This window comes from Gobius niger (assembly GCF_951799975.1).
Source record: "Gobius niger genome assembly, chromosome: 6".
Classification (NCBI taxonomy): Eukaryota; Metazoa; Chordata; class Actinopteri; order Gobiiformes; family Gobiidae; genus Gobius; species Gobius niger.
Window position 1 is genome coordinate 21,668,201 of NC_136857.1, and position 19,302 is coordinate 21,687,502.

The 19,302-nt window shown below is 41.3% G+C and overlaps 2 protein-coding genes and 1 long non-coding RNA gene across 3 annotated transcripts; 1 reads left to right on the forward strand and 2 right to left on the reverse strand.

The window, feature by feature from the left end:
* Window positions 1–791: 791 nt before the first annotated feature.
* Window positions 792–2,667, reverse strand: LOC306963914. The gene is made up of 3 exons (XR_013792935.1): window positions 2,538–2,667; window positions 1,765–1,865; window positions 792–1,157 (listed from the first exon to the last, which is right to left on the reverse strand). It is a non-coding gene; the product is annotated as an uncharacterized lncRNA (long non-coding RNA).
* Window positions 2,668–2,724: 57 nt separating this feature from the next.
* LOC306964432 (plexin A3-like) lies at window positions 2,725–6,008 on the reverse strand (the record flags this gene model as incomplete). Its single annotated transcript, XM_079558424.1, has 6 exons — window positions 2,725–2,742; window positions 3,255–3,437; window positions 3,600–3,764; window positions 3,834–4,366; window positions 5,067–5,257; window positions 5,701–6,008. 6 exons carry the CDS (start codon window positions 6,006–6,008, stop codon window positions 2,725–2,727), a joined length of 1,398 nt encoding a protein of 465 aa, XP_079414550.1.
* Window positions 6,009–7,580: 1,572 nt separating this feature from the next.
* On the forward strand, window positions 7,581–19,302 carry ptpn18 (protein tyrosine phosphatase non-receptor type 18). The gene is made up of 17 exons (XM_079557914.1): window positions 7,581–7,741; window positions 8,645–8,740; window positions 10,201–10,303; window positions 10,417–10,493; window positions 10,726–10,818; window positions 10,913–10,951; window positions 11,217–11,285; window positions 11,397–11,459; window positions 12,470–12,639; window positions 14,329–14,395; window positions 14,493–14,570; window positions 14,911–15,006; window positions 16,016–16,057; window positions 16,720–16,793; window positions 17,336–17,499; window positions 17,573–17,665; window positions 19,180–19,302. Exons 2-17 carry the CDS (start codon window positions 8,660–8,662, stop codon window positions 19,251–19,253), a joined length of 1,383 nt encoding a protein of 460 aa, XP_079414040.1. The 5' UTR covers window positions 7,581–7,741; window positions 8,645–8,659; the 3' UTR covers window positions 19,254–19,302.

A 19,302-nucleotide genomic window follows, 5' to 3' on the forward strand; every position in this document is an offset into this window, starting at 1 on the left:
CATTGTGTCTGACGACTACTTTACCAGATTAGAGAAGTCACTTCCACCATCATTTCAACTCCATAAAGTACTTCTTTTTTTTTTAACACCGCAAGGCAAACACCTACTAAATGTAAACTGTACCTATGACTGGCAAAGGTTGTACTACGAAAGCCTGAAAATACTATGTCTGGACTCTAATTTTATTTAGACTATTCGGGTGTGACTGTATAATTTATAATATAACGAGTGATATGAGGATTATCATAATGCCTCTATGATGCTATGGAATGAGATGTGCTGAATTGTGACTGAATCATTATAAATTGCACTGTATATATTGCAGTGCAATATATATATATTGCATATTGCACTATGTCCCCCGACACTTTCTCCTTAATAATGCAGATGGAATTAACGTGAAATCAAACATCTTTTGTGGTAACAAAAATGTACAATGAGTTGCTTGAAACAAAGCTGTTCCAGGCAACAAAGACGCGTCACAGGAAGAAGCAGGAAGAAAAATACTTGCCTCATTGCAAGAACAAGAAATAAGAGAGTACAGATACAGTACAGGTTACTATCTGGTTACTATAATGTTTGACCACAAGAATGAAACTTAAGAGACCTTTACCACCAAAAACAAATACAAATACAAAATGCAAATATACTTTTTCATAAACATGTGTACATTTTTATTACTTCGTTACTTCAACTGATGAATAAATGAACTCATAAAAGATTACAGAAGCTGTATGTGAATATTTCTCATAGATAATACAGATATCTGAAAGGGAAGGTGGCTTGATCACCACTATATCAGCCACATACATGATTACAAATCACACCACTGAATCTGGATTCATATTTGGGTTTGTGTCCAGAGCAATCTGAACATGTGAATGTTTTGTTCCAGGTCGGTGGTTGCTCTCGTCTCGCTTAGATCAGGCAGGTTACTACACCAGTGATGTCTTGCCTGAGCCCATATGGAGCGAGGTGTTACCAATATACCTGCATTATTTATGTTTTACCAGTTTATGATGTGGACAGGTGAGTAGTTGTAGGCGAGGATGTGACAGACGTGTTGCTAAGCGACAGAAGTCTTCACACATTGGTCCAGTTTGGTGTTGTAATTCTGAGACTCCTCCGACTTTTCACAAGACTCGCGTCTTGAACATCTGCCACGAAAATGTAACACAAAACCATCATAATAATTTAATCCAGATGAGAGTCAGTCAGATTCCTCCAAATGGTTGTAACTCGTCAAAGAACATTTTTTTTCTTTTATTTTTTTTTCTTTGTCTTTATTAACACGGGTGACCAAATCAGGATGTTAAATAATGAAGACATCAGATTTGTGGACGGAAAAAAAGTTTCTGAAGTTGTTTCAAATTATGTGCGGCATTATAAAAGGGAGGACTTTTTAACACAAATTAAATGTATTTTTTATATTCCAGTGCATTTTAGAGGTTTATTTATATGGTTTATTTTACAAACAGTAACCTGACCAGAGTGAGGTCAGAGGTCACAGTGGTGGATGCAAACATTCTTTACAATCAGACGTACATTTTGTTCAACGGAATGAAACAAAACGTTCATCAAGGTAAAGATTGATTTGTTGAGGAGGACGCTCTCTTAGGGCATATTTCTTAGTGAATAAAGTGTTGCCCCTGCAGACCAGCCACTCAGTGATATGGGGTATTTTCTCACACAGAGATGGCATTCATCATGTGCCGCACTGCAGGCATCCTTGTAATTAGAATAAGGGTAGTAAATGGTACTCACTTGTTGAAGAGGACACACCATCCGCAATGTGGGTCTCCGGAGCCCAGACACTCAGAGCAGGACCCGTACTGCTCACAGGATTCCACAGGTAAACGGGTCACCTACAGAAATATGACAGCGTATGTAAAACAATCATCAGTGCTGTCATTTAGTATAGTGGTTCACAACGTTTTGTACTTGAAGCCCCCCGTGTGATGCTGTTGTCAGCATGTGCAACACATAAAGATAATCAACACATAAAATAATTGCCAATAAGCATTTACTTCAACAATTAAACTGAAATTAAACTTTTTTCAAAAAAATAACCCCGACCCCCAACCCCCCGTGAGAGTTTAACTTTCAACAACTTTTACACTGGAGACTGTCTGATACCTGCAGCTGTAAAGCTGTAACTTGGTTCTACACCTCATTCAGTATCTCACTGATGTCTGTATAAGTATGGACAAAGCAGGTGTCTATTTCCTCTACACAACATAATGTCTTATTTAAACTTGTCCCAACACATTTCTGTGATTTGTATCATCACATGCTGCTAATTTACAATTTACACCGAATTTATGGTGCCAAACCTTATTGTCGTTCCAGTTTTTATTTCCCCTGATAAAAATCCTCAATTTGAGGGAAACAAACTCTCCCAGAATTCTTTTCAGCGGATCAGACCCTGGGATAAATCTTGTTAATTTTTCATACATAGGTAAATTTGATATAGTATTATGTTATATTACATTATATTATACACATTATATATATTACATTACATTACATTATATCACCTGTGTGTCACTGAGCAGGTAAATGAAGTGATGGTCCGGGCTAAACCCCATGTCCTTCAGGATGGGCTTCCCTGCAACCACATTCACTGTCTCATACAGCTGTGCATTCTGGGAGTTTGACACTCCATCCACACGGATCTAAAATCAGGCAGGAAAATCAGTCAGTTCAATTAAGGCCTGTGCCGTATTAGACACACTCCTCTTTCTAGACGTGCAAATAGTTTCATTTTACAACCTGTTCCTTGCACTTTATTATTTGTTTTTGCTGCATCTCTTATTGCTTCTTTTATACACAGTTTCTTAATGTTTCTTTGTGTTTCCAAGGTTTTTAAGATGTGTTTTATAGCCCTGTGTTTTAATGTTTAGACTGCGCTTTGAACATTTGCACAAGTTTTCTCATGTGTTTTGGCAAATGCACTGAACTGTTTTTTCATCTGGAACAAATCAACTACATAGGTGTTACAAAACAAACAAAGCAAACGAGTACGATACAAAAAATATATACCAGCATTCTTATTAATACGGATAATATGGATTTTCATGATGCCAAGTCAATGTTTTTGGCAAAGCTGTGCTGGTTTGTCCAGTAAGTTAATGTATACGTATATCTTACTGACAGTGAGATAGCGCAGACCTCACTGGAATTTACTGTAAGTGTTTGCAAAACACCATATGATTGAAGCCACATTTGAGGACAACCAAGAACCAGTGCCTTGCCTTTTTTAACTGTCCCGTCCTTGTCCCCACAAAGACCACAGTGTCCTCCCCAACAGTGTACCCTGCCACAGCCCCCATGCCCTGGGTCCTGTCCTCATACAGGGGGTGTCCCTCGATCATTTTCACCCCCCCTAGAGGTTGATTCAGGACTAGCCCGCAGCAGTCGTCTCCAATCTGCAGGGGCTGAAAACAGTCAAGAAAAAGGTCAAAGTTTAGTTTAGAGGCTACAACTCGAACAATTCTGTGAAAGCAAGAACAAAACTTACAGATAAAATGTGTTGTGTGTCTGAAGGTTATGAGCAGCAGCACTTAAGTGAGTATCCTGTAAAGTATAATGGCACTTACTACATGTATACATGGTAACTCCTTGTTGAGCAGCCAGGGCAGAGACAGCTGCCCCTCCCCTCGGTAACAGGAGCGGATCCTCTCTCTCATGGCCAGGTTTATGTCATGGAGCGTGAAGAGGCACAGGACGGTCTCGTTGGAGGGGTTGAAAATGTTCCTCTGACCCTAAAACCAGACCAAGACCTGGGTTAGACGAACCAGATCGAATAATATCAACTCATTATTTCTACTTACCTGTGAAAACACCACAAACAGCACGTCATCGTCCTCTCTGAGCCCCAGCGCCTGTGCCAGTTTTCTCCCCGGCTTCTGTTTGAACGCGGCCTGCACCAGACGATACTCCACCCCGTCTTTGGTGCACCCCAGGGGGAACTCCATGTAGGAATTGAACTCTGTGTCATCGGAGCACATTCGGACAATTTTTGAGGTATAAAACTCCTCTCCCTCTGTGTTTTTTGGGGTGAGCTGCGTGTCGAGCTGGAGCGTGAGGAAGTAGACGTACGAGCGGCTGGAGAAGCCGTAGACATAGTAGATGTCGAAGGCGGGGTACAGGGAGAGGGTATCGGAGGGGATTCTGATCTCAGAGGAGACAAACTCGTCCTCATAGACCAGAGAGAACATGTCGACGCTCGTCACGTTGGACACAAGGTTGCGGCTTGAAAGCGAGGGGAATCTTCTGGTCTTCCCATTAACGGCCGCTCCGATGAACAGACGACTCCCGCTTTTAACCAGATCAGGCGTCGGGACCTCAACACCCACTATCACAGCTGGGAGAGAAATGGAAAGACTCAAAGTTTACTACGTCTAGAGAGGTGGAAGAGATTACAGTCATTCAACACGCTGTTGGGTTTCATAATGATGTAAAACAAGGAAGTATTTAAAACAAGACTAAAATCTTTTATATGGGTAAGAATTTCCAACTAGAACAGGCAAAAGTCATGTGATTAAAAACCATTCATATTTGCTGTCCCATCAGACAATGTTTCCTCCAAATCTTGACACTTTTTCTTAACAAAAAAAAAAAAGTGGTTTCCAATTCTTCCAAACAGCTTTATACATAACTCTAAAGCAATTATTTCCAGTTGCCCTCTATGGCATTTTGGAGTAGACGGTTCAATGACACTGACACAGAAGTTCTAAAAAAAACAAAATGGCTAAATTTCCCGTAAGCGAGTAAATCATTGCTAAATATTGATGCAAACAGCACAGGGTCATGTAAAAAAGAGAAACATGAACCTGCTGAGAAAACATTGTTGGCCCTAGTGACATTGTTAATGGATTTGGTTTAGATCCTCACAATGTACAACACACAGTTCAGCCACAACTATACAAAATACAATGTCATGTAAAGATCTCATCCAACGTGACTCTTTAAACTCTTTGAAAAATATGGATCCAACACAACATAGTTACAATACAGGTTTGCAGCTGATGCGATGCCCCAGGTACAAAAGAAGCAGTTTGTACCTGCCATCCCGTCTGCCTCGCGGGCTCCAGAGAGATAGTGCTCTTTGCGATGATGAGGTTCTCCGAGTTTAAAAAGATCGTCCAAACGAAGGAACTGGCACACGCCCTGCCAGATGGACCCACAGGCCACCAGCCTGTCTCCACTGTAGTCCACGAGAAGGAGTTTGTTCACGTTATCAGACCAGTCCAGCCTGAGAACGAGACAACTTGATCAAGAACAAAACTGATACAGGTCTACCAGAAGAGACAGGAGCTGGAAATTCTTCTGTCCATGAAAAGGATGGATTAGTTAAGATAAAGGATTAGATAAAGTCAGTGTCGAGCAGAGATGTTTGCAAGTCCTCATTGTTCAAATCCAAGTCCTGAATGTGTAAGTCTGAGTCATTAAAATGAAGTTTGAGTCGAAGTCAAGGCACTGTCCTCGTTACTGAGTCCAAGTCACAAGTTCATCCCATTTAAGAAGAGTTTCTCTCCAATGTTTGAGCCAAACCACAACTCCCCGAAAACAAGTACCAGGTCCAGAACTCGTGTGCTACATCTCTATTGTCTGGTTTATTTTGCCACTGAAGCCGCATGTATTTGCTGTGAGGAAAGAATGCACAGAGGAAATACAGGACACATCAAAATGCGTTACTTGAGGTCACACGCTCTGACGCTGGGAGGCGGGTAGCACTTGTTGTTGTCCTCCACGGGACCGGTCATGTGACTTCTCTGCAGCGTCAGGTTGGTGGAGAGTTTGAGGACCCGGTTGACCGCGCCGACATAAACCTCGCCGGTCCTGGAGTGGACCGTGAGGTGAGTGAAGGAGGTTTCCGAAGTGCTATACACAGTTCTGCCACCCTCCAAAGCGGAGGAGGAGAGAGGGACTGAAGAGGCACAGGGCAGGAGCAGCAGCAGGAGGAGGAGGATGGGGGCTGGGCTCAGGGCAGGCTTGAGGTGCATGGTGGAGCAGAGGAGGTGCAGCTAGGAGGAGATCAGTCAGTCAAGTCTGCAATGAACAAAAGAGAGTAAGAGACGGATGTGGTCGACAGATCAGACTGAAAACTAAATGTAAAAATACACATGCATGTGCTTGATGAGTCACATTTTAATGTATTTTTCTTTTTCCTGAGCATGTTAATAACAAACATCTTGCCTGCAGTGATAAAGTTGGATACTCCTGCACTGCAAGACAATCAAACTGTCATTGTCCCCAAATGGGCAAATGGCAATGCCTCTTCACAAACAAGCAAATCTTATGAACGAAAAAAAAAAACCAAGGCACTCTTCCGGCTATATAATAGTCTATACAGGCCTACATTAAAAACTAATTAATTCAAAATCATTTTAATTAGACTACTTTTTGATGGCTGATAATCGCACGCACATCAGCCATCAAAAAACACATTTCAGGGAGGCAAATCTCACATAACAGACTTGTCAGAAATGTTGCTAAGCCTTAATAATTAGACACAAAAAAATGTAGGTTATTCAGATTACGCATTGTTACGCATGCACTTTTACACACGTAGCCTAAAGATTGCTTAAACAATGATACGAACACGTCGTAATCGCAGATCACCTGAAGCCTGTAGAGGAACAGCTTTGAGTCGTATTTCGGCCTAAATCGGATCCGTGTCGGACCGGGAGAGGAGCAGTCCTGCAGCGGCCCACAGCCGACTCTCGCTTTCACCCGCTCACTGATGGGGCGCTATTGGACCATCTGATCGATTCTTTTGAGTTATTTGGAAGAGCCGATCGTACCACACAGGTGAGAGCCGTATTAAAAATGGCCTAAAAAAAATCAAAACATCATCAAAGTAAATGATGAGTAACTTACAAAAAAAAAATCAACTGGGGTTTTCCGTGATTCTAAAGATAATGTTTTTCTGCTTCATTTTCACCTCCGTTCATGACGTATCGTCTCTCTCATCGTATTGTTGTCCCTTTGGCAAAGAGTGAGCACATTAGGCCTTCACAACAAAAGGAAAAGTAGCTCATATCTTATGAATATCTTTAGAAACTGTGTCAGGGGATATTGCAAAGACACGGTATTATGTCTAAAAGACCAAAAACTAGAAAAGCTAAAACATATCTATTCTATCTATTCTTTGAATTAGAATCTCCTAATGCATTTCTAATATTAGCCTATGCAGAATGGGTAAACACAGCCCTAATGTTTCAGAGTGGACTAAACCAGCTCTGATGTTTTTAATAAGACCTACTGATTTGAGTTTATTTGTGTACTTCTTGTTTATTGTTGCACAAAATATCAATTATAGGTCATCATAGATAATGGTATATAAAACAAATAGTTTGAATACAGGAGTGTGAAAACCGCAGTCTCCTGTTTCCCTCTCAGCTCTGATGTCAGTGGGCAGTTAGTCTTTACTTCCTGATGAGAGTGAATTATTAACAGAACTGAAGCTGGGTCTGACTGTCAACAGACTAGAGGTCGAACTCACTTCCACTAGCACTTCTGCACGAACGGCTGCACCTATACTGCTACTATATATATACTACTGCTTTAAATAACAATATTATTCACTGCTTAAAGTCGGAGACAGCTCTGTGGGGTTTGTTTGATGACAGGTTAACCAGACATTTTACTGCTGCTGCATCCCTACTGCCTGGACTCATCTGGTCACTGCAAATGGAGACAGTTCAGTCTTAGGATTCGGAAAGTGAAGACTCAGGTATTTGTGTATATCTTTCTATCAAATACAAATATTGTCCTCGGTGTGGCCATGGATTCATTAAGACATTGTGAGAGGAAGTCGAAAACTGTTTGTCACTTGCTTCATTGTTGCAAGATAAGTGATTGTTGTGTTAATAGTGGTAAACAGGGAAAAGATAAAGGCTGAATTTAAATCTAGATTGTAACAACTTTTATTCCAACGATATCAGAAGGGTATAGGCCAAAACTAGTACCTATCATGGGGTTTTGTTGATTCAAGTTCTTAAAGAGGGGGTATTATGCTTTTTTCAATCACATAGCCCCAGTCTATAGCACACTACAATGATGACCAAACCTTCTGTTGGTTTGTAAATGCAGTAAATTAGAATAACTGCCTTGTATAAAATTGCTCTCTCAAAATGGCTGTAGTGAATGTCTTGAAATAGGCCTCTGTCTCTTTAAGAACCTCTGACCCTTTCTGACACGCCCCCTCCACACGCTGTCTGTGGCATCAGTGGGGAGGGGGTTCTGCTGAGGAGCAGTGGTTGGTTACTCGGCTGGTGACGAAAGCTCGGAGGCGTCTCCAGGAGGTGGGGGCGTTCCTAGGAGGACTCAGGCAAACCTATCCCTAAAATGGCTGCCATCAGAGTTTTTACAGATTACTCAAAAATACGTGAATGTGCCAAGGCAACACTTCAGGCATGTTTTTAATGAGGGAGTGACATAATAACATGATGTAAAGCTTGAAAAAGTCGATTTTGCATAATACCCCCCCCCCTTAATTAGTGCAAGTAACAAAAACAAACACATGGTGAGGCTAAACTGTCAAACATTTTTGAATCTGAAATGAAAGTTTATTGCCACACATGTCTCCTATAACAGTACGTAGCCATAATGATCTGAATGCCGTGTCTTGCTACAGGTGGATGCTGGAAACATGTCAAACTCCGAGTTGCTCTCGTCTCTGCTGCTCGCTGTGGACAGTGCGGACCAAAGCACAACAGAACAAGAGTTTACTGTGAGTTATGCAAATACTTCTACTGCACTGCCAGTGATCTGTGTTTTGCTTCCCTACATCCCAGTGGTGTGGCGGGCAGTACGTGGTTTGTCTGCTTTATGTGGATGCTTTTGACGCATTAGAGTCATGTTCAAAGTGAGTGGGTGAAAACCGATCAAAGAATTCACATGAGTCTAACTAAAAGTGAGGCTGGCTTACAGATAACTGGGTTTAATGCTATTCTCAAAACTAAACCACGGCCGAGTTCAGCTATGGTCTATTTATAGGGTTGTGAGTGTATGACGGCCACGCTTATGGTATTTCTAAGTATGTATAAAGTGGAAAGTGGTTACAGTTACCGCTGTTTCTTACCAAAGCTGCTGCTTTGGTAAGAACATTTTTGCAAATAAGTTCTGAAGCTTCTATAAACCACAGCAGGAAACTCTTCATACAATTCAGTTCAATCGACACGTGAGAAGCATAAGTGAGTGTGAGGAGATTCGAGAGAGTGTGCTGCTAATTTCAATTTTTCTTTTAAACACCGCCCATGTTGGAGAGTTCATCCAAGCACGTAGTGATTTGAAGGTGTTTTCTACAGCACTATCACCTCAGAAACAGGAGTGCCGAGACTTGGCTCATGACACAGTTTACTTGCACACACACACACACACACACACACACACACACACACACACCCTGTTGCTGGGAGCGGTCAACTCCCGGCTATGATAACTGCAGACTGGTGTGGTGTCCTTGGGCAATACACTTCACACACCTCGCCCATGAATGAATGGAGTGAGTGATGTAAAGGTTTTCAGAAGGGCCAATGAAAAGGGGCTGGGAAATATGACGATATTGAGAGATCGCCATGTTGTGAGTCTGTGTTTTTTTATGTTTACTGCAGCACTATGCACAAAAACAGACACTTCTCCACTCACTGCTTCTACTGGCTGGTCATGAAGCAATCATGAAGTGAAGTGTGAGCTTTCAGAATAAGTAGGCGGCTTTCGTTATGTCTAAAAGGCAATATATACCTGAATTGTGCTCAAACTGAAATCAGGATCTAGGCCAAAGACAATCATAATATCTTCGTTTCCATCAGACTATCCCAGGGCAGCTATGGTTCAAATCAGTACAGGCAGAATGTCATGTGATCAGTTGGTCCATTTCACTTCCTGTTTCTTCACCTGAGACCATTATCGTAAACCACTGTACTGCTTTCCTGAAACAACCATCACGATCCACAAAACTAACCAGTGAGAGTGGGGAAAGGTTTCACTGGAGGTTTCATAGAGAATCAAAAGAATAAATATGTTAATAATAGCCTTACATTTGCTATAGTTTAAAATGTGTTGTACTTATGTTTAATGGCTCAGTATGAATAACATTGTATAGAAAAGCTTAAAGGCTATTGTGAAAGGAAATGTGATATTTGTTTTGATTTTAACACAAATTTTAATCTAATATTTTGTTATTCCCAGATGCTGCGCTCTCAATCGGTGAGGTTGAAAAAATGTCAGAGCTCAGAAATTGGAGCTTTGAAAGAAAACATGAAGAAGAACAGATACAAGGACATACTGCCCTGTAAGTACAGCACAGCAAACTCCTTCCAAATGTGCTGTGTGGTGCAGTAAACTACTGTCTGTGAGTCATTTAGACCTGGTTAAGGTGATCATTTAAGATATTCTGTTTTTTAGACGATGATTCCAGAGTAGTCCTTACTCTCAGGACCTCAGAGTCTGATGAAGACTACATCAACGCCAGCAAAATTCAGGTTTACGCTTATGAAAATCACACACAAAAGACACCAATGACACTTTAATCCATGTTTGGTTAAAGACATGATTTTTGTTTGCTCGTTGTGGAATAAAACTATTCTAGTCCCTCCTGCTCTCACACAATTATACAATATATCACATTACCAGTTAATTCCCATCTCTCACCAGCAGAGGCCCCTCTTGTCAGTGTTATTGGCTGCTCTTGTAATGTCTGTGTCGGTCCTGTAGGGGCCGCTCTCTGATGTCTGTATCGCAGCTCAGGCTCCTCTTAAATCCACTCTGCGGGACTTCTGGAGGATGATCTGGGAATACCGGGTCAAGGTATGAATTTGTAATATTATAATAAGCGCAAATAAATCAAAAGAAGATTTGTGCTATGTTTAAACATCTGTTCTTGTCACATGTCGTGCTGCAGGTGATCGTGATGGCCTGCAGAGAGTTTGAAATGGCCAAGGTAAATACTTACATATATTTTCTCATGCACACATACTGCTTTAAAATGATATTACTTAAGTAGAAGTCAGAAGCACTCATCCAAATTTTTATTGAAATTCCTTGTAGATTCAGATTTTTTATTTAATGTAATTGTTAAAGAAAACATTGAATATAAACATAGGCACAATTTAGTTGTACATTTTGTAATTAAATATTTTAAAGCATAATGTATCATCCTATCATATGATGGTCAACTGTTTATTACGTGTTGTTTTGCTTTGCAGAAAAAGTGTGAGATCTACTGGGCGCCTCAGAACCAAACCAGTACATTTGGGCCCTTTACTGTTCACTGTGTGAGAACACTTAACTCTATTAGATTAACACGACTGCTAATCATCAAAAAAAAAAAATCTTCATTTAAAAAAAGTATTACGTCCTGTTCAAGTTTGTTCATGTGTGTCCAGCAGAGGGAGTCCAGCCCCACTGATGATATCATAGTCAGAGAACTAGAGGTCTCATACCAACAGGTAAATTACAGTGACAATTCACAACAAGCTGCTCATGAAGTGAATTTGAACCCGTTTAGTATCAGGGATCTACACAAGATCAATGAGGGGCTGCACCTATTTTATTACCCTAGCCAAAGAATGAAATGAAATCTTTGCTCCCTTGCAGTACATTGTGGTTGCAGATTGTCGTGGAAAAAAGAGACTGCCGTGTGCGGCGACTGCAGCTTATCATGAGTGATCATAAACCCAGAAGTAGCACTGATGTTAAAAATATTTAACATGTTGGAGGACGTAACAGGGCAGTCGGCACCCAGAAAGCTGTAAAACGTGCTTTTGTAGATATTACAGAATGCTTTAGAGACTTTAGGAGAAAGCTGCAGCCACAACTGATAATGTAGAATTATTAAAAAGCTTAATTTCTTCAGTTTGTAAATGGGAAAAGTATTTATAGCTATATGAAGTAGCTATAGGGCATATACCAGTGCAGACTTAGCACCCTTTTGCCTCTCCAGTCTCATATGTCACATGCAGTCTGTACGTGTCTAAATCCTGTGAGTGGGCACATGTCACATATAAGTGTTAAAGTGCACAGATCAGAGCACATGTGAGGCAAATATGAAATGTGTGGGCCGCCTGTACAGCCTGCTGTTGTGTGACATACTGTACATGTTGAGGCGGTCGCAGAATGTAGTCATATGTGGAGGGAGACTGTGGGCTCTGGCCATGATGAGACTGTGTAGGATGTCCGTGTTGTGACCCAGCTGTCTTTATGTTATTTGGATCGTATTTTTATGTTTCTTGTGTCAAAATTTGGATAAATATTTATGGCTTTCAAATGAAAAAATAGATAAAGTTCAAAAGGTGCAAGAAAACACAAACTTGTCTGTGGGTGGAGTTGAAGAATTGAATATGCTTTGCTTCACATCCCAGAAGCTTCCTCAGGATGCTTTGCCTCTCATCTCATACCAATCAACTCAGTCCAGATGACTACTGTATGAAACCCTCCACTTCTGATTGTTTTTTCTTAGGATGTGCGTGTGGTGACTCAGCTGCAGTTCATCTCGTGGCCGGATCATGACGTTCCATACAAGGCCTCAGGAGTCATAGACCTCCTCCACAGAGTCCAGGACCTTGACAAGTCCAGTCCAGACCTCGTCCGAAATCCACAGAACCGTCCTCCCAGACTTGTGCACTGCAGGTGAGACTGTCTTAGGCTTGGTCCTGGTTTGGGCCTGTAGAGTCAGTTGTATTTCGGTCTGATCCTGGGTCAGATCTTGTGCCTGTCTGTGGTGCGACTGTGGAGACAGATGGCTCGCTGACAGAAGGAGGTGAATATGGATCAGTTTCTCGCTGTTTGTAGAACAGTCACATCTGCCCTGTCTCAGACATTTACATACTCACATGCATTTAGATAGGACTAGAACATATTACAGACCTATTCACCTTATTCCTCCACTTCGGTTGTCTTGACACTTCCGGCAGAGCGTGAAGTCCGTTCAATACTGTGCCTCGCTTAAATCTGATGCACAGTGGATTGATTTGTGTAACTTGCACCAACATGTCAACACTGCACTGTTTCTCTGAGCCACCTGAAAACGGCTTTGTGTCCGTGTAGTAACTCATTTTCTCTTGATGTCTGCAGTCCTATGTAAACTAGGTTCCTATGTAAGCACCCATGTGAGCTTCCGGAATAGAGGGAATGTGAGTGATGTCATGTCAAGTCTGCATTGTTATTGTTAGATTTGATGCTCAGTGTGGACCGTTTAGAGCAGGGATGTCGAACTCGTTTGGGTTGAGGGCCGAAATTCAGTTCCCACGGCGGGTCACGGGACTGTGGCCTCATAAATAACAACATCTTACACTTATCGTGCTTCCTCAGCCTGTGTCACATGTTTCTCAAAGTGCTACATGAAGTCATTATTCATTCACTCCACACTCGATGGCAGTAAGTTACTATTGTAGCCACAGCCGCCCTGGGACAGACTGAGCATTTACCACATGGCTATATTATGCTGTTTATATCCTGATCTCTTATTATGTCAGTGCCCTCTGCTGGACACGTGTGGAATTCTTTCCCTTTTTTAATTTAATCTGCCCCCTAGTGGCTGGAGTGAGCAAACTAGTTATTCCGTTAAAAATCCATAACTCTTGCTTTATTTTTACATGCTCAGGAATTCATGCTCCTCAAAGGGCCACATTAAATCATTTGGGGCCTTGACCTTGACACATGTGGTTTAGAATGATCACAATCACAGGACACCAGAGACTCATGACTTATTTTTCACCTCAAATCATTCGTGCACAGACCTTATAACGTTTTTTGTCTTTTTGTGTGCATTGGGCCGCCCAGTCATTACAGAAATGTTCCATGAACCATAACAAGATATCCGCAATGTGACTCTTAAAAGGTTACAGATTTGTTGCCCTCCTACCTTTATGTTTAACTTTAAAGTTCAAAACCCCTTTCAACTATAAACTGAATCTAAGTCCAATGCCATTCAAATGAATGCAAACATAAACATGCTCGGGTGATAATGTATGCAAAGTATGCAAACGTATGAACAGTGATAGCAGGTCATGTGTTTTGTGCCAGTAGTTTTTTGCGGGTGTATGAGTGGTTAGAATGGCAGCTTTACTTTCCATTGATGCTTCATAATCAATTGTTTTTGGAGTTTCTGGTAGGTCTTCACTGTTGACGGACCCTCTCACCAGCAAACCTACAAAACAATTGATCCTGGAGCACCATGCTAACCTCCCATACAGCCGCTGGGTCACAAAAAAATCAAATGCACCTTTAAGTGGCAGTAGTAGTAATAGTAGTAACCTAGTTGCTATAAACCTAGTTACTATTTATTGATAATCAGTCATATTTACATTTGTGTCTCAGTGCTGGCTGTGGTCGAACCGGAGTCATCTGTGCTCTTGACCATGTCTACCAACTACTGACACACCAGGTAGGACAGTGGTTATCCTGCCTCCGGTCTCTCCATGTATAGGTTTTGGTATGGGCCTTTTGTCTTTTCTAATAATTTTTTTGTGTGTTTTTGGCAGAGGTTAACACCAGACTTCAGCATCTTGAGAATTGTTACGGAGCTGAGGCGGCAGAGACCCAGCGCAGTGCAAACCAAAGTAGGTTATACAAATTCAAACACTGTGTTCGAAATGGTCTATAAGTTTTAAATGTCACAGAAAAACAGAAGTCTGACTATTTCTGGCACTTTCACCTCCCCACACTTCTTCAATTTGGAGGCTCATCAAACACAAGATTTATTTGACGCTTTCGCCTGTGTTCTATTATATATAACAAACACCAATTTCAGGAATTAAAAACTGTCTACAAACCTTTGAATAGACCTCTACCAAGGCACTGTATCTCGCAATGGAACAGATTAAATTAGATTAGATTAAATATATCAAATGAAATTCACACTCAGTTAAAGTCATAAACTCATATATTTTATTTTGACAGGATCAGTACCGCTTCATCTACACGGCCACTTCCTGTTTGTTCAGATGGTTCCTCCAGAAGCACAGCTCTACTCATCTTTACTCCAACCCGTCACAGGTACTGCTAAACATACTGTACAACTACTACTGCTGCCTCTACTACTATTACTACTACTACTGCTGCTGCACCAACAAATACTACTGCAGTACTACTGACTGTTATAGACAAGTAAGGGCAGAACTAAAAAATATAGGTGTGCTAAAAATATAAACAATTATTTATCTTGACATGAATTTTGGCATTTCTAAATTGATAGAATGTTTTCTTATTAGAAATGATGATAAACTTGAATAACCTTGTGAAGTCCCTTGTTTCATCACACAGTAGTAGTGATGTGACAAACACCACAGGATCCTCTTATAGCTGTGCTGCACATAGAGGTTTATAGAGAGATAAAGAGTGAGAGGAAGGGAAGCTCGGAGAGAAGTTGCACTTCCTGTTTCAGAAACAGTACTGTTAAACACCAGAACCAAGGTTCACCAAGACAGGGCTTCAAACTAGACCAAATCAAGGATAGTTAAACCAGGGCTAATCCAGGACTAAGCCTGGACTAATCCAACATTCATCCAGAGACTTTTCCGGGGGACAGTAGAAAAGGTGAGTGTTCATGAGTAAATTACGCTTGATGTTTGGTAACAACTGTATTTTGATGCTGTTGCTGCTGCTGCCTTTCCACACTACCTTTGTTTGCATTATCAGGACTGCTATTTAACTGAAAACTATGAGAAAACAACATAATTACCCACAATGTTTACAGTAGTCATAGCCATAGCGTTTTCTCGTCACGTTTTAGTCCACACCCAGCAGTTTCGAGTGCCCGACTCAGGATCAGTGTGATGACAGTTATTAATGTTCTCTTTCTGTCTATGACCGGCTGCACAGAGAATATTTCTTCATCTACTGCATGCTCTGCGTTTGCTGTGTTGTTTTTTATTTAGTCTATATATTTATCGTTTTGTAGCCCATATACTTTTTTAATGGATAGTTCAGTGTGAAAGGGAAGAGTGGAGAAAAACATACAACAAAACTCTCAACAACTCCTTTTTTGTATTTCATATTTTTTCAGCAGAGAAACAGAAGTGCGGAAGCTGTTGCAACAAACAGGTTAGTCTGACTTCTACTCCCATTTAGTCCTCATCTAATCCAGGTTTAGTCCTGGTTTTGTCGTGGTTTAGCTGTAGGAATGGAGTAGAGCAAACAGGAGCAGAGTCGCATGATGCTGGCTCAGTTTGATGAGAATGTGGTGAGAGATGGCCCATATGGAGGTGTGACCAGTTCAGAGTGAGATTCTCAGTCTCCTCAGTGTCACCCCCATCACCACACACGCACACACACAAGACTCAGTCACACCAACCCCCCGCAGCATCATGTTCTCGTCTCCTTGGTAACGCTCAAACCAGGAAGCAATGGGAAGGCTTTGTATTATCATGGATGAATGGAAAGAATTATATGTATTATTGGGCTGCGCACATACAGTATCAACCAGAGAGTGTGTGAGGGATGTTGTCCCCATTACACAATCTTAGAATTATACGTGTAAGTATATGCAACCAAACCAGGCGCTTCCAGCTCATAGACAAGTAATAATAATGATTTTAAAAAAAAGGTTGAAATAATCATAATTCTGACCCAAAGATCGGCCTAGAGAACAGAAGAGCTATGTAGACCTGGGATGAGGATAGCCTCATCCCAGGTCTAAAATAGGATTAGCCCATAGTTCTAAGCAGTGACTACTAAATTATATCATATTGTATTTGGAGCAGGCCCCAGCCGAAGGAGATGGAGGTGACGTATGCTGCGGTCAACAAGAAGGTGGCCACACCCCAGTCCACGACCCTCCCCAGGTATGCAACCAGAACAAAGAGGTGCAGGATGTGGGACAAAACAGACTGGGAAGATTCCTAGTGTCTCAATTCAACCCAAAGCATGCACAGAAGACAGAAGACTATCTGTTATTCATGCTGCTAATAGCCGTGGTATTCATCCTATATTGAGTCTATGTAATCTTCCACACATATCATTTATCACATGAAATCTAAATGTCTTTAGGGGGGGGGGGGGGGGGGGGGTCTTTCATCTCCCCCTGTTGTCTCTGGCCAGAAAACCACAATTACAACTTGCTGCCTACAGGTCGGAGGCCTCAATACACACTAATAGAATTATGAAGAAGATGCTAACAGGCAAACGGGTAAAGCAAACTGCGGGCTAGCACCACTTAAACAGTATTTACAGCCAAGTTTGAGTAAAAAAAATGCTCCATTGTGTAATTGGATGTACAATATCCCTCTCTCCCTTTGTCCTTTCTGTCAGCGTAGGCGCTTATGGCCTCTAGGGACATGAGTTACTTAGTACTGCTTTAAAGCAGAACTTTTTTGCCTGCTTCCAGAAAACCGGATGTGGCCCATCACTATGACAACTTCCCAGCGACCTCTAGCCCCGTCTACAGTGTGGTCCGACCCCGAGCCAAGCCCCACTCCACTGAGACTCACCTGTATGACCTGGCCTCACCCACAAGCTCTGACGTCACGCCGCACTATCACCTGCTCTCAGGTTGTTCACTCTTTGAGGATCACATTTTTGTTTTTTAAATTCTTCATTATATTGATGTATCTATCTTCAACAGCCCCAGAGCCAGTTTCAGAAGTAGACGATGATTACGAGGACGTCACTCCTTCAGCTTCTGACTCCAGCAGCTTACCCCCCTCTAATGGAATAGGTACGATCCATCAGTCTCCAAACAGCTCACACCAAACTCTTTCCTGATCATGGAGTTGATACAGTCTAATGTCTTCCTACAAAGCATCGAACTCATAATCAATAGGTTTTCAGATGTTATTGGTCTATTTTCTTTCTTTGTTTTTAACAAAAGCAAACAATAACCTCCAAGGAGATTGATATGTCCATCTAACCTCATGGTCACATATACTAACTATACGACATCAAGTCCTTCCCTGCTGGACACCCATTGCTATGGTCCAACTTACCTTTTGGTTAAGGGCGTGTTCACACTTCAATTGAAGTGAACTCTGGTGCACTTCCAGGGATATTCTGCTTCATATGTACAGCTTGTGAATGCTCCATGATCCATCACTTCACTTACAAAGTGTACAGTGTTTGAAAATACCGGTACTTACTGTATGTTCACTCGTATACTCCGGATATAGCACAATTTCCAGACAGTTTTTTGGGGGGATCAATGCTTCCATTTAGTCATTAGTTTGTTTTCCAAGCACTGGTGTGCACCAAGGTCAGGCGACACATTCATGTGCTACACATTAAGGGGGTAATTTAACAAGCATTTGCTTATGTGCAAAACAAGTAGCACATGCAAAAGTGAATTAGGAGCATTATATAAGATAAGATACAGTAAGCCTTTATTGATCTCACAATGGAGAAATTCCCTTGTTACATTCAGCTCTCAGAAACACTGAGGGTGCGCAGAATAGACAGGAAATGTGCTAACAATTAAATAGTAAATAGAGGTATCTTATATACAATGACTACAAAACTTAAGGGGGTAAAAAGTATAAACAAAAATAAAAGAAACATAGTAAGCATTGGCAGTGCAGGTTTACAGTCATAGTGTAAGTATCGCAAAGAGGATATTGCACATGTTACTTTACAGTAGTGTTGTACAGTCTGACAGCCGTGGGAATGAATGACCTGTGGAAGCTCCTTCTTGCACTGAGGGTATTTCTGTCTGCCACTGAAAGAGCTGCTCAGCTCACATAGCATATTCAGATATGGGGCCCCAATACAGTAACACATACAATTTCAAACTGTAAATTAGGTGCAACATGTCCACAAATAGCTTTCTGCAATTTTCCAGCTTGTACTTGCTATTTATCACCTGTCTTGATAAATAATGTACTATCCAAGAAATTGCACCACGGTTCAGTTAAAGCAGACCACGTTTAAACCATAAAGTTTTACAACCGAACCAAAACACACCACAACAAACTACTACAAAGAGTACTTTGTTTATAGTAGTAGTTTTAGTAGTAGTTTTGTATAGTTTGTTGGTAATGTCCTCAAATAGGATTGAGGACATTGAGGACATTCCACATTGTTCCATGTGGAATAATCATTGGTCCTATTCTGATTATACAACAGTATTTTTCAGGCCAGTCTAGCCTCTGAAAAACACTGATATAGTTCAGACTCCCTCCTCTGTGACTGATAAAATGTTCATCTATAAATTTGTAATGTGTAATGTTTCCCTTCCTTTAGGGTTTAATAAACGTGTTCCAAAGCCAAGAGGACCCAGGGACCCTCCAGCTGAGTGGAGCCGACTGGAGAGATGAGGCACAAGAGCGAGCTACTGTATTTAACATTTGTTTTTTGTTTTTTTTT